Genomic DNA, 15073 nt, shown 5'->3' with positions numbered 1-15073 from the left:
AGGAGGGTTACTTACTTATTCAAGACCAGCTGACTAATAGACTGGAGGGCGATGATCCGGTCTTTTCGTACCCTAGAGGGGCCGTTTGCTGAAGGCAGACAGTTCTGTCGGTATTACTACCTACCTCAGTTTAAAACCCTTTCACCGCAGAGCATTTAATTACTATTTAATTACCACATTTAAATAACATGCTAATTATATCAAATGTCCAACTAATGAGGGCACAGCGTACAACAGCTGTGCCGTCAGCGGTGAAAGGGGGAAAATGAAATTTAAACTTAACTTGATTATCATAAATCTAGGCTAAAATTATTATTTAAAATAAAAATGGAAAATTGTGCTTTTGTCTAATTGGGAACAATTAAATAATGTTCAATTGTATAAAAAAATATTGTAGTTATATTATTTTATTAAATGTTTTAAAGTTATCGAATATCTAGTAAAAAGTTAATACAGTTCCCATTAACTTCTGACTTCGTAGTTTTATCATTTTGTAGAGAAGGAAATGTAATCATATTCGATAGCTAATTCAAAAACAATGATCTAGTTGTAGTATTGAGGAGACGATATGAAATGGGTGTATTATTAATTGTACACCCAAGAATTGATGCGGAAGGAAAACATCTTTTCACTGCTCCTGGTATAAAGGAAGCCGGCCTGAGAGCCAAGATTGCGAGTCGTAAACATCTCCGCGTCATATTATTTAACATATAATGGAGTTCTACCATGTAAACACCGGTTCAATTAATATATGTCATAGAATATAAGAAAAAAGTTTTATTAGTACTGCCTAAAAAATAAAATAACATAGCAACTTGTTTTAGAGTAAAAATAAGTAGTCCAACTAAGATTCTTCAATTAAGCTATCCGAATACTCGCATTCCTGTATTCCTGTTTTATTGTTGTTGAAAACGTTCATGACATAGACGGTCCCGCTGTTGTCTATGGTGACAAATTTCTCAAACATGCTGTCCACCATCAGTTTGCTAGCCTTTTCACCGACTAGCTTAATGCACGCCAACAACTCCTTACGAGGATTGTACTTCCTGTAGCTGTAATGGAAATAAAACAGTATACAATAATCTGTGGTCAAATTGAAGTAGGTACTGACATCAGTCAAAATTATACACCGCAGGAACTACCCTTAGCACCCTTTTATGGGCCCAGCAGTTCTATTCCATCATAACACTCCAAAATCAATAAAAATAAAGATTCCAAGAGTTAGCCCTGTTTAAATCTCAAAAAAATTTGGGGCATCTTTGGTAGCTGCATGAATATTCTCTTCTAAGACTTTGTAGAAAATATGTATTTCATTATAGGCTTGTTTTTTCTCGTAGAAATTAACATTTCAAGATCAACTAAAATATATAAATAACATAAAAGTGTATTATTGTAAATGTCATCGTTTTAAAATTTAGAATAGGACTTTGAAGTCTGCAGACCAGGTACGCTATGTTATAACTTGTGACATGAAGTCACCCGATGACATGACGTAATTGTGACGTAAGCTCAATACACACATACGGCTCACCATAGATATTATTATGCTGAAACACCTATTTGTGTATGGGGACAATGAATAACGCCAGTATTAGAGTAGCGTTAATTTCTCGAATGCTATTGACTCACTCCGGTAGTACGTCACAATGATGTCATATGACGTCATGTCGACCGGGCGACTTCAACTCGCAAGTTACAACATAAGGCCCCAGGTACATTGGATTTCAAACATGTTCCATATTTAACTCTCCGACTTGCCAGAATTTGTCCGTCAATCAAGACATTAATACGCAATCATTTGAATTGAAAAAAACCTATAATTATTGTTCTAAACATTTTTTAATTAAATAATTTTTTAATTTACACATTAAAAAATGAGAGATTCATCAATTATTTTTTATATTTAAATTTATGAAATTCTTAAAAGAAAATGTAAAATTTGTGTTGTTTTCACTGTTATATTATGTTATACAAGTCTAAATGTAAATAACACAAAATTTAAGGAATATCGGAAGATATTAAGATAATCACTACTTTTGAACTTTTGACAGCTCGACTTTTTTATTCATTCGTTGATCAGTAGCAGAGCATAGACAAAACAGACGATTTATTGTCCTCGGACTTTTAGCTCACCAATGGAGCGCCTGAATTAAAGGTCCTATGCATAGTCATACTTATGTAAATAAGTAGGAATTACTATGATAAAGCAAAATTATATTGAGTAGAAGCAAACACAAAAGACTAACAGTATTAAATTGTCTTATTACATTATTCAAAAAATTGATCATTTTTTGTATGCATGTGTCAACTGACTTACATAGTACTTGTGATTATTCTAGCACCTAGTATTGTGCAACTGTCAAAGTCTCTATCTGCAGTGCGTGCATTTATTCAAATAAACCACTGATTACATTAAAAGATTTAAAGTTTATATTAGTTTATGATTATTAAATGTATTTAAAAAATTTTAAGGAGAAATGAAAATGAAATAATTACAAGATAAAAAGAACTTTTTATATACAACGTTTTTAAATTTTCTGTTGAATTATTATGCTCAATATGCTCAAACTTGTACTTGATATGAAGTAAATAAAAAACAATCAAACAAATATAGAATACTGAAATGTCATTTTAACATTTCATTTTGATTTCCATAGTAACGCATGTATATATTAATAATTTACTTGCTAGGACCACCCCCTTAGCAACCAATAATAGTCTTTTACCTTTTACGGATTTTTCTGAAATAACTTTCCATACAAATCAGAATTAACTGAAAATGAATTCAATTCTGCTTAAAGATGGCTAAAAGTATTAAAAGAATGCATTGGCATCGTGTTCTAAAATGTCTAGCTAGTCGGGAAGTAAGTTAAAAATCGATTGAAAGATTTGTACTGGACAAACAAGAATACGAGCTAATAAAAACGTTGTAATAAAAATGACACTACTTTTGATCGCCAAAAGCGACATTCTAATGTTTATTATTTTACTACACTGTCAATTATGTATGCATAGGATTCATAATTAGTTAGTACAAAACAATGCTAACTTCTTTCCATTTTGTCCCTAGTATTCTCATATTAGTATTGTATCAATAACACAAGTTCATTTTGAATATATTATTAATAGAGAGTATATCCACAAACCTCTTCCCTTTCCAAAGACTTTCCGAGTCTCTTTCTATGGAGTTTGGGTTTTTTGCTGGGGGGTTGGTAAAATTCATCAACAGGTCGAATTCTGTTAAAGAATGTCTATCAGTCAGTGAACCGCTTGGCATTGAGGCTAAGCTACTTAAAGCGCTGTAAACACAATCATATCAAAGCGTGAACAAAACTGTGAGTGTGATAGGGAAAGTTTTCGGAAACACTTAGTGATAAAGATATGTGTTAGAGTGAGATAGAATAAACTGGTATGTAAGTGTATGTTTCACTGTGCAACCTACAAATCATATTAATTTAATTACTCCGTGACGAGGGGTGGTTGCGGGCTGTTAAGATTCTATTAAAATAGTGCACACTAATCTTTGAGTCATACCTGTTTTGTTTTCATTGAACTAAGAATTGCAGATGGTGTAGGTTAGTTTTTAAAAATCAAATATGGGCAATCCAACCAAAATAGTGCACACTTTTCAGTTATACTTATTTGTTTTCGTTGAATTAAAAATATATTATATTACAGATGGTGTTGGTGTTTTAAAATTCATTAAACCCTGCTAAAACCAAACCATAATAGAATAAAAAAAATCTTCTATCTATGGTATCAAAAATTATCTGTGATTTGATTGCATAATTTTAGATATTTTATAGATAGATGAATATTTTTTCATTAATTTAATTTTAAAAACTAACCAACACTATCTGCAATTCATAGTCCTAGTTCAATGAAAACAAATATGTACGACTGATAAAGTTTGATGTTGATACCGCCTAAACCATGGCATCCTCAGAGGATCCAAGGCCATGAGGCCTGAATCGTCATTGGGCGGATTCATGCAGACATGATCAGATCGACTACGATACAGAAATTTCTAGCCCGTAAGAAATATCGTTATTTCGAAAAAAATATGTCAAATCATGCATCGACTTAATATGGCGTCACCTGCGCAGTCGAATCTAATTCTGGGGTGCGCAATGATAGATGGTTCAGCCAGCACGCGCCGACGCATGCGCAAGAGACAGCCTGGTCACTTCGAGCGAGATTGCGAGGGAGATTGATTCGTGTTTTTCCTCTTGCCTCGCGTCGGCCGCTCGGAGCCGACGCACCTCGGTGAATTATTTAATTTTTAAAAATATTATGTTTTAGACGCTGTATTCTTGACTAAAGATATTGAGATACCCTGGGTTCCAGCGGCTAGCTCAGGTGTGCATCGAACCCCGGATTCACAAAAAAAAAAAGGATTTATATTTGTTGGTAAAATTAAATAAAACACTAAGTCTTTCTCGTGCGGTCTTAGCATTATATATTTTAATATTTGGTTGGACAACGTCACTTTGTAGTCCTTTACATATCTTGTTTTTACAATTAGTTATGCAGGTCTGTACACGGTTTACAAAGGACGCTTACTAACTTTCTTTTTTTTCTTTTTAAATTTCCTGTACCCACGCCGACTAGTAAAAAGGACTCGTGATTGGCCAAATCTGATCGCATGATCTTTGATTCGGCGAATCACGAGCCTGACCCTGGCGCCGGCGCGCGAGGATTTCACCGTTGCGCAATGCATGGCAAAATTTATTATATTTGAATACTTATATTTAGTCTTAAAATTATCTCTTTCATCCATCATCATTTACACTTTTTAAATTAAATTAAATTTATCTTAATTACACCTCCGCCCAATATGTGATTTTCACACACCGGACGAAGGCCTTTACTTATGAATAAAAAATACTTACGTGGTTGAGCAAGGAATCAGATTAGATGTTTTATGAAGCCGTTTCTAGAGGTCAGGGTTACGTTTCGACTTATAGCTACTAAGTGATTATTTTACACCGAGAGAAGCCCGCCTGTAACAGGGGTGTATCAATATTCCGAAAATAAAAAGCCCTGTTTCCGCCGTAAATCCGCGTTGTCAATAAAACCCGCATGTTCCCGAAAGGAGAAGCCAGCAAACCTATCCTAGACATTGCATCATCCCGCGTGGGTCCAGCGCGTCCTACACCCCCCCCATCCTTTCGGAGGTGACAATGTGTACTATCTATCTCGGATCTTCACAACCTACCTCCACCCTTAGCCACTGCTATAACTCAACCACTAGTAAAAGCATGAAAACAGATCCCGTTTAGTTCTGACGTGCATCGGTGGGCAGTGCTTGTCAGAATTATTTACAAAGTATAATAAAATTTCGGAGCCCGAAGAAAACCATCTTCTATCGAGACCTAAATAAGCATGTTGCTCTCATTGAATGGAAATTTTCATTCCTGAAAAGATATTTGTAATTAATCTAAATGTATTTCTGTTTCGCCGCTATTTTGCCAACCGCCTAATTTATGTATTGAATCTTAAATCGAATTTTTATTCCGTATATCGAAGTTGCAGGTTAGTTTTTATAATACTGTTATAGCAAAATTTCACATACCAAATGTCCGTTACCCGAGAGTAATCCGATAGTAAAAGCTGAAAAGAGGTTATTAAGGCTACTGATTAAATTAGCTGCGATTTATTCATAGTACACTTCACATTGCTATCGGCAGCGAAATCAAAAAATTCCAATATTTAAACACAATTTTAGATGCACTCATGGTCAATCTAATAAATTATTATATCTACAAATATTGCCATGGTAAAAACTGAAATGTGACTTTAATTATGAATGAATGGTATGTAATCATTATTTAGATGATCAGGTGCTCTCGTAGTCCAGTGCGTAAGGTGCCTTTCATCCAGGGGCCCCGAGTTCAATTCTCTGTGAGGTCACAATATACTGATGTATGTGATTGTATTGTTTTTGTTCTATTACTAAATACACAACTGTTTCACTGCACTACTGTCATTGGGACTCAGGTTGTAGTGATATAAAAAGCAATCTAATATCACAAAAACCATAAAAATAGTAAATCATGCAAGGGTGATTAGGTATATAATATTTACCTTCTTGGTTTTTTCAATGACTTCTTGGCAGCAAGTAGATAATTGATATTCCACCATGCGATCTGTCCAGCAAGTGAAACGAGGATCAAGGGAGTTTCGTCATTGGGCTTCTTGGAAGCATCTGAATCTGACTCATCGGCCGTGAACGGAGTGGGAGAAAATTTTAAATCGATTACAGGTGTCCTGTCAAAGCTCAGAATAGATATTAAGCTCTTGGAAATTATGTGCCATATCTGAAATTAAAAAAAAATATACCAGATGAGAGATCTTCACAATCCGCAATAAGATACCGCAAATTTTTTAAACACAATAAAATTGACCTTTGTGGTGACCAGGTTGGACGGCCCAATGAGCCCAACAGCTGGTTGAACCGACTTGAAAATCACTTCCCATGTTGGTCGGGTGACAAGTCCAAGCTCAAAAAGCTTGGCAGCGAATCCACCACGGCCGGTCAAGAATTGACTGGTGCAGTGGTCAGGAGTCAAACCGGTTATCTCCGATCACCATTGAACATTTAGAATTTAGAACAAAATTTGTGTGCCTGCCCTTGATGGAGGCTTCCCATGCCTCCGGGTCTTCGACGTCACATCTAGTGTCATTTGAAACAAACCATAAATCACTTCTTAATAAAATCAAGGGCGAACAAAAAGAATTTATCGATTGGGGAATTAAAAATATAAATATTCAATCAACAAATCTAATGAAATTTATCGACAGTCATTCGAATATAACAGCTGCTTGTTATTTTGCTTCAAACTTATAATCGCTAAAAATGAAAAACCGTTCAGTGATGTGGAATATTATAAAACAAATGTGGTTAAAATGCTCCCACGATCTCTTTGAAAATTTTGAAAACAAGGAAAAAATTAGTCAAAGTATAAAAGGTATGCCTTCGGCTAGAACACGGTGAAAGATAGAATCTCAAGAACTCAATTGTAATTTTTAAACTTTTTCAATAGAATTCTTATCAACTCAATTTTTCTTTTTTTTCCCCATGAAAAATCTATTTTCACTAATTAATTCCAAGTTGGCTTTATCTAAAGATTGGTTATAGATAAGGTCATCTACATTCATTAATCTTTATTATTTAGATATATAATTCTATTACTTAATTATTTACCTACCACAATATCTCCGGAGTCTTGTCCTAACGCCAACATTTTACAGTCATACGATATGCAGCAGCTGGTGATGCATCTGTCGAGTTTTTCATTTGAATCGAACAGATGAGCAGAAAGCGGAACCCCTTCGTCATTACTACTAACTAGATTATATATCTGAAATATACCAAGTCATTACACATTAAAGTAATATAAAACTCTAAAAGACTATATAAATAGGATAACCATATTGTACAGGCCAATTGTCATAATTTTCAAACATCAAATTGTTCAGGAAGTAAAAAAAAACTATGGGCATTGGATTTACTTATTATTTTATATAATATATTATTTTATTACAAATTGAGTGGCTTACTCTGTACGTACCCTGTGGCTTACGTTTAGAGAGGGTTACAGCATTTGGCTGGAATATTTTTTGTCACGTTACAAATAATGGCTTAAAAAATAGTTTTGAATTATTTTGATATGAAATGAATTTTTAGGATTTATGATTTTTGGCCAGTTCGTGAAAGAGTATGCAACAAGTTCATTACCATCAAAATGTCACTTTGGTGAAAAGTGAGGGTTACTGCAATTGGCTTGTACAGTGACGATACATCCTCTTTCCCCATACCATTTCTTCTTTTTAAGGCTTTATTTACTATTTACTATTTTAAGGCTTTTTTTACTATTAATACTGCTGCTGAGGTTTACCAGTCACTTGAAAAGTTACACCAGACTCTGTGGCAGGAGTGGAGAATTTTATGATACTACTGTGATACTCGGAAAAGGCTCATGAAGTTTTGAACTGTAGCCCATTGTGCCTATTAATATTATTAGAGTTCTAGTGTAGATATTATGATTATGTCGATAACTTCGGAGTAAGAAAAGACTTTTTTCTTTGGCCCAGTATCTTGATCTTGTGTCAAATGTGTGACCTGTATCCATTGTGTGCCCGGCAATCACCGATATTGTGTAATATTAGTTTATAAATAATATAATTTGATAGTTATTACTCCTATTCCTATTCCTTATCCTTCCAATAAATTTGTTCAGCACATTATTTGTTATGTGCTTACTTTAGATTAAGTTATAAAGTAACTGAGAAATAAAATACTCACTGTAAAATTTCCAGAGCAGTAACACAAGACCAAAAGCTTAAAGTTTTGTAGCAAGACACACGACACTTCAGTGCCCTCTCTGCCCAAAACCAAATCAGCCACAAGTTGCGACGTAGACGCACTCCATAGTTTGATGGTACCGTCTCTAGCGACGCTAACTATAACACTATTCTCTTGAATCAAGAAACACTTAAAACCATTTTCCATGCTGTGATATTCCTTGCTACATGAAGTTTCATCGATTTCAATAGAACTTTCTTTTGATACAGTGCTAAAAATGTGCGGAGATACAGGTTGGCTTATTCGCCTAGATCGTTCCAGATTATCTATAATGTCCATATCTTTCGGTAAACCACCAGATAATACGGTTTTGATGCAACATTCGTTTTTCGAAATGTATAAAACTGTGAATATGTTCCTTTTCCCAGAAACCGTCAATGTCGCGCAGTCAACAAACTCCAAATTGTAAATGTCATCGTTTAAATTGATCAAGGATACCGTGTGGTTGAATGTCCATATAAACTTCTTGATGACTCCATTCTCTTGAGCGTAGACCAAGTATTGACTGCACGGCGATACGGCAACCGATGTTATGGTGTTTTCAGCCGTAGTAGTTTCAGCAATCAGCTTTTTGCCGTATAATATCTAGAAATGAATATGTACAGTAAACTTTGTTATTTAAATTAATCAAAAGACTTCGAACCAGCATAGACACTAGTGTTTATGTAAAAAGAGGCTGGCCAACAATTCGTCTGCTAAAGCTACCTATGACTGCCGTATACTGGATGTCCTAAACTAGAAAGCGACCAATGTGGATAGGGACAGGTGAAGACAGCTAATGGCGGCAGCTGGGCTGTCGCGTTCTTGATGATCTGATGGTGATTATAATAGTCTATGATGAAAGAAAGTCCTCTAAATCGGAGCCTAACAATTCATAAACTTTGTAGCATGGATATTTGTGTCATTATGATGCATTTACGTTCATCTAATTAGTTGGCGGCTAAAAAAATCATGATTTTTTTAATGTGTTTTTGATCCAGTGTATCTAATGAGTTGGGTGAATGGTTAACAAATATTCCTTGTAAGTAACTTAAGAGCAAACATGGTAATTAAACTTTTTCTTCTATGATGTCATACTTTTTCTCAATATATAATAATAGCTGAAATATCTGGATTTGCTCAAAGTCGTTTTGTTGACAGATATAAGTATTGATAGGTATGAGATTAAGTAGGATGTTGATTTATACTTCCACTTATTAAAAACACGGATTCAGGGACATTAATTATTAAGTAAGTATATTTCCCTTGACAAGTAACAATTAATTATTAATAACATTTGTAAACGCACGCTTTGGCGCAAAAAGGTGGCAAATCGTATTTAAAGGCGACATTCAAGGCTCAAGGGTAGATTACCGACTACCCATACCGTACCTACTCTCGACCCTTCATCCGCCCAGAAACAGATAACGGTAACTTTCTTTTTCTTTGTTTCGCTGTGCATCCTGGTCTAGCCTTGACTCATTTACAATTACAATAATATCATTATATTCCCAACTCTGTCGATTGGAGGATTTTTGATGGGGATTTAGGCATTATGATTTTTGGTATCAGTACATACTATTATTCTCAATAATTATCAGGATTTCACTAAATATGTCAGGAGAACACTAAATGTGAGATTAGCTTTTGGATTTGAAGGCGCGCAAGTCAGTACCATTATAGCTAAAACACTTTGTAGTTACATAATAAATGTCACAAACATAAATAATTTTAATAAATGCAGCAATGCACAGATACAAAATAAATAGAATTAGCTTGGAGAGGCCTCTATCTAACAGTAGATTGACTCTGATTGATGATGATAATACACAATAAATGTCTAAATCCCCCATCAAAAATCCTGTAATCGACGGAATTGGGAAGAAAAATATTATATCTACTCATGTGTAATTGTAACTTTTAAATAAACGAAACAAAAAGAGAAAATTAAAATATAGAAATAGTTAAAAAAAGGTACCGTTGTTTTTTGACTCGGTGGGGCTCGAAAGATAGAAGGTAGGTAGCGGCCAGTCGGAAAGCATCCCTCGAAACCACCTAACTAACCTACTCGCCACCTTTTTCCCGTGTCAAAATTTTGTTATTTCAACCTAATATCTATGTTTTATATCTTATGTGAAAAGCCAAATACATGTACATAATATTTAATTTCTCTGAATCCGTGGTTTTAATTGAAGTGTAACACTCGGACATATATTCATCTAACAGTGGATTGATCCAGGCTGATGATAATTATGACGATATAAATCGGTTTTGATAAATATAGCAACGCAATACATAGGTCCGAAAGTAATGGAATCAACTTGGGAAAGCCTTCATCTAGCAGTGGATCGATCCATACTGATAATGATAACGATGAAATCAACAACTGTATTATGTCACCAGAAGGGCCTTTAAATATTTTTACGTAATATCAGCTTATTTAATTTAAATTTCTTTCATTGGTTCAAAAGACAACATTGGAGCGTTACACTATATAATAATATGGTGGTGTCATCTAAATTTGAATTTTAATGCATCAATAGTAAACATATTGCGGGGAAATGTCAATTTCGACCGTGATATATAATATATTATGAAATTGTTTTTGAAGTTGTCAATTTGTGTAATAATATATTCAATTCAATTTGAAGATTTTAGGAGTGTATAAATCGCACGATATGTCGATTGGCGTTCGCTGATGCGTTCATCTGTCACCCAATTTTTTTTAGCCTGTATTAACTTATTAATTATCGAGTAAACTAAATAATATACGTAGCTCAATTTTAATTGATATGTTAATAAAATTCTTTTTAAATTTAAATAGTCTAAATCAATAGCGGCCTTAAGCCTGACAACGGGGTAGGTCAATTTTGAATATATTATTTTAATTTGCCTTTTCGTTGTATACTTAAAAGACGTATTGCAAATTAGCTTTTTATACATTATAGAAGAAGTGCTAGAAATTGTTATAGGTAGGTTACTCACCCTTAAAAAAATGTCCATTTTTCACGTTGTCAACTCATCGTTAACCGAAATTGCACCCAACACGTTATAATTTTTTGTAAATTAGGTCAAAAACCAAACTTTGTGTGTCTATTTATACACCTAATAACTGTTGTACTTAATACCATTTAAGAACATAAGATTAAAACAATCAAACAAATTTAATAAAAACTCCGTTATAATACCTAGTGTTATGGAATGGCGGGATCATTTATATATAAACACTTTTTATATTTCCACTGATCTTATTAGAAGGTAACTTTATGATTAATATAGCAGATTACATTTTAATCGGTAACTTCTATACAATGGTTTAATACAGAAAATACAGTCGATGGGTTTTACTCAAAGGTTGGATTTAAACTGAACTACAATTAATAACATATGAAACTTTCAGACAACAATGGTCAGTTTAAAATAATAAGCGACAACAAATAAGAATAAAAAGGTTTGCCGCTCAAATGAGACCTTGAAACCACAGAACAAAACTCTTGAAATATTTAAGGAAAAATTTATATCATTCTGTTTCATTTTACATGTTGAAAATAGTATAGCTATCTCGTTTTCAGCAATGACCAAAATTTAGTGTATGCAAGCGATAAAACAATATGAAAAAAAAGGCGTGTTTTGTGCTTTCTTTCCGTCTCACATATGGGAAATGAGAGAGAAAGAAATATTATTAAGAAATATGAATCTTGGCATTCATAAAATTGACCGAACAGCGAACGATTGTGAGAGTTGAGATACGTGTGTGTGTATGGTGGTTAGATACATGTACATATAAATAAGCGTGCGTCACGTTATAATCGCTCGCCAAAACGAAAAAAGGCGTAGGATAATAATATATAGGAGATAATTGACATTGTATAATGTATATAGATTGTAAGATATTTATTTTTGGGAGGTCATTGACTATTTGACCCAAGGAGCCAGCCGCCCATGGACTAAATAGTTTAAATAGGGGCAGTCGCCATCTTGGATTCTCGTGGTGCAGTGCGTCAGGCGCTGGCCTTCCACCCGAGAGTTCTGGGTTCGATTCCCAGTGGAGGACACAATATTTATGTGTTTTTCTCAATGCCTGTATGTTTGTGATTGTTAATTACTAATAACCACCTTGTACGAAAAAGCAAGGACATCATTATTCATAATTAAAAAAAAAAAAACATTATTCAGTGTTGCAATGTATCAAATATTTTCCTTCATAAATTACATTGTAAGAATAATTGTATGTTGAATAGAAATCTATTATAGATTCACCAAATACGCAATAATAGAACAAGGGATAGGGTCAAGATTTCCCAAATTCTACACTTTTATTTTTGAATTTAGCATTATGACAGATCAATTTTTAGTGAGACTATTGGACAAGAATAAATAAGGCACACAATCGCATGCCAATTCATATTTCATTAATATTAACATTAATAATATTATAATAGTTTTTTTAACATACTCACATGTATTTTGTTGTTACTGTTTCTAACCGCTATAAGGGCTGAATTGTTTGCTGAAGTTAAATCATTGATATGCGACAGCCGCTTCTGAAAAGTCTGACTGAGAGGAATCTTTCGGGACCATCCAATGGTGCTGTACTTCCGGCAATTGAAATCTAGACTAGCCTGCTTTATTGTATGAACGGTGGTGCACCTCCGCTGGAGACCAGAGTGGGTGACAGGAGGACATACGAATTTCTTATTGAATAAGCAGTCAAACTTCATGGACAACTTTTTTTTCCTGGTAAAATGAGAAAATATATAAATTTTTAAAAAATCTGCACAGATCTAAGTACTGCATAATGTTCCAATTCTGAAATACATTATTTATAACAATAAAAACTCGATGACCAATTTATAAAACAATAGTAAAGTTTTCGTGTCAAATTTCACCAAGTCACTGAGTGTTGATTATATATGAGGCGCTAATTCCAAAAAGCGATAAGTCCACATTTGGTAAAAATCGAGAAAAAAATACGCACGTATTCTTTGTATAATTTTACACAATATGTATTGATCTATAAATTCCAAAACATAACATAACCCTACGAAAAAAATATTTTAAGTCTCGATTTATTACAAAAAGCGCCAAGTCTGTGTTTCATAATATTTAAAGCTTGGTTGATTTCGCGCGTGTTTAAGTCAACCAATAAGGGAACGTTCAATATTGAAAAGGGCGTCTCCCAAGCCGTAGCATCTGGTAAATTCATGACAGTGCCACGGAAATATGTGCCTTATGCGGAATAAGTTAAAAAGTGAGATACAAGTAGCACTGTGTCCAATTTTATTTTGCCTATATTTATTACATATAAGGGCGGACATGCTCAGCGTAGGTCAAAATGGAGCTTTTATTGCATTTTTAAAGCATGATCCTGGACATTTCTTAAACGTTGTAGATAATTTATTTATATAATTTTGAAGCCTTATTATCCTTTATATTTATTTTAAACATTTGATGACTGCATAAAGTATTTTTATTACATAATTAAACCTCTCACTCTAATGTTTTAGAATATGGTCATATTTCAGTACATGCATGTGCAGTGGTGTTAAGGTTTTTTACATTTATTAATTTTTAAATGCATTTATAAAACCATTAGTATAATTTATGTCGACATTATTGTGGTGAAATATTTACGATAAAAAATTATATTGATAATCTCTGTGATCCCAAACTTGACAAGAATTAGGCATTTTATTATTCAAAAAATGGGCAAGATTAACACATTTGAAGATAATTCTAAAGATACTAATTATAAGCTATGTCTTTGACCATTCAAGTGTGATAAACATCTTACGAATAATGATTGCTTTATAATAATTATTGACCTAAGAATAAGGTAGTGTTTTTTTGAAATACGCCATTTCTTTTGGCATTCCCCAGTAGTTAAGCTACAACATACGGCTGTAGCCATAAATTGACAAACTATAATTGAAGTAGGGAGTAAAATGATGTTAACGAGCATGTTTGAACATAAATTTAAAATGTGTTTAAAATTTTATAATAAATGGGACTTTTCGACAAGCGGAGCTCAGCGTATTTCTATTGAAGCCGATACCCAGTCTGAGTTCCCTGAGCCAATACGTATTTCAAATACTAATGTGATGAACTCCATACCAATAATACTGAAACTGAAACTAACACCAACTGGTTTTAGTTTCAGTTGAGTATGAAACTTTTGTTGCATACGCATGCCAAATGCTCTATATAGTATTCCAAATACTAGTAGTAAATATTTTGGAACAAGTTTCTATACTAAGTATTTTTTTATACTGGTAGTAAGTATACTTAGTCTTCAAAATCGACCAGTTTTCCCATCTCTAGTCATCATGACTGAAAGTGAAATAGCAGATGAAGTTATGATGTTGGAAAATGAAGATGGAAGTGAAGATAGCGAGGTTATCAGTGATAAGATTGCATCTCACCGATCTAATAACATTTATTCACTATTCGTCAGATAATGAAATTCAAATATATTACACGCATTTTTGTTATTTTAGAGAGTTGATTAAACATTAAATAGCAGACTTCAATTGTGCAAATAAAACTTGATTCTTTCTTCAAAGCAGGATTACCGAAAGCAACTGCGTCGACATTGGACATTAACCTCACTCCACAATGGGTGTGTCGGGATATATTAACTGAAGACGAATGACTAGGATTTTGTTTGTGTTTTTATATAACGGACTTTTGACTTTAACAGACATCCCTTCACCCACATTACTCCGT

At 33.7% G+C, this 15073-nt stretch overlaps 1 protein-coding gene across 1 annotated transcript in view; it reads right to left on the bottom strand.

Annotated features, from left to right (window-relative positions):
• Positions 1-757: 757 nt before the first annotated feature.
• LOC147064998 (apoptosome protein Dark-like) overlaps positions 758-15073 on the bottom strand; it is a 33538-nt gene continuing 19222 nt past the window's right edge. Inside the window, exons 14-19 of the mRNA XM_085958376.1 lie at positions 12808-13084; positions 8309-8953; positions 7212-7364; positions 6088-6320; positions 3147-3299; positions 758-1052 (exon numbers count right to left, since the gene is read on the bottom strand). Of these exons, the coding sequence (XP_085814502.1) occupies positions 845-1052; positions 3147-3299; positions 6088-6320; positions 7212-7364; positions 8309-8953; positions 12808-13084 (1669 nt within the window). The 3' untranslated portion in view covers positions 758-844. The remainder of the gene's footprint in view (positions 1053-3146; positions 3300-6087; positions 6321-7211; positions 7365-8308; positions 8954-12807; positions 13085-15073) is intronic.

Source organism: Rhyacophila brunnea, unplaced genomic scaffold (assembly GCF_057557595.1).
Source record: "Rhyacophila brunnea isolate RB1 unplaced genomic scaffold, BYU_Rbru_1.0 scaffold_7, whole genome shotgun sequence".
In the NCBI taxonomy this organism is placed as follows: domain Eukaryota; kingdom Metazoa; phylum Arthropoda; class Insecta; order Trichoptera; family Rhyacophilidae; genus Rhyacophila; species Rhyacophila brunnea.
This window is presented reverse-complemented; position numbering and strand designations above follow the sequence as displayed.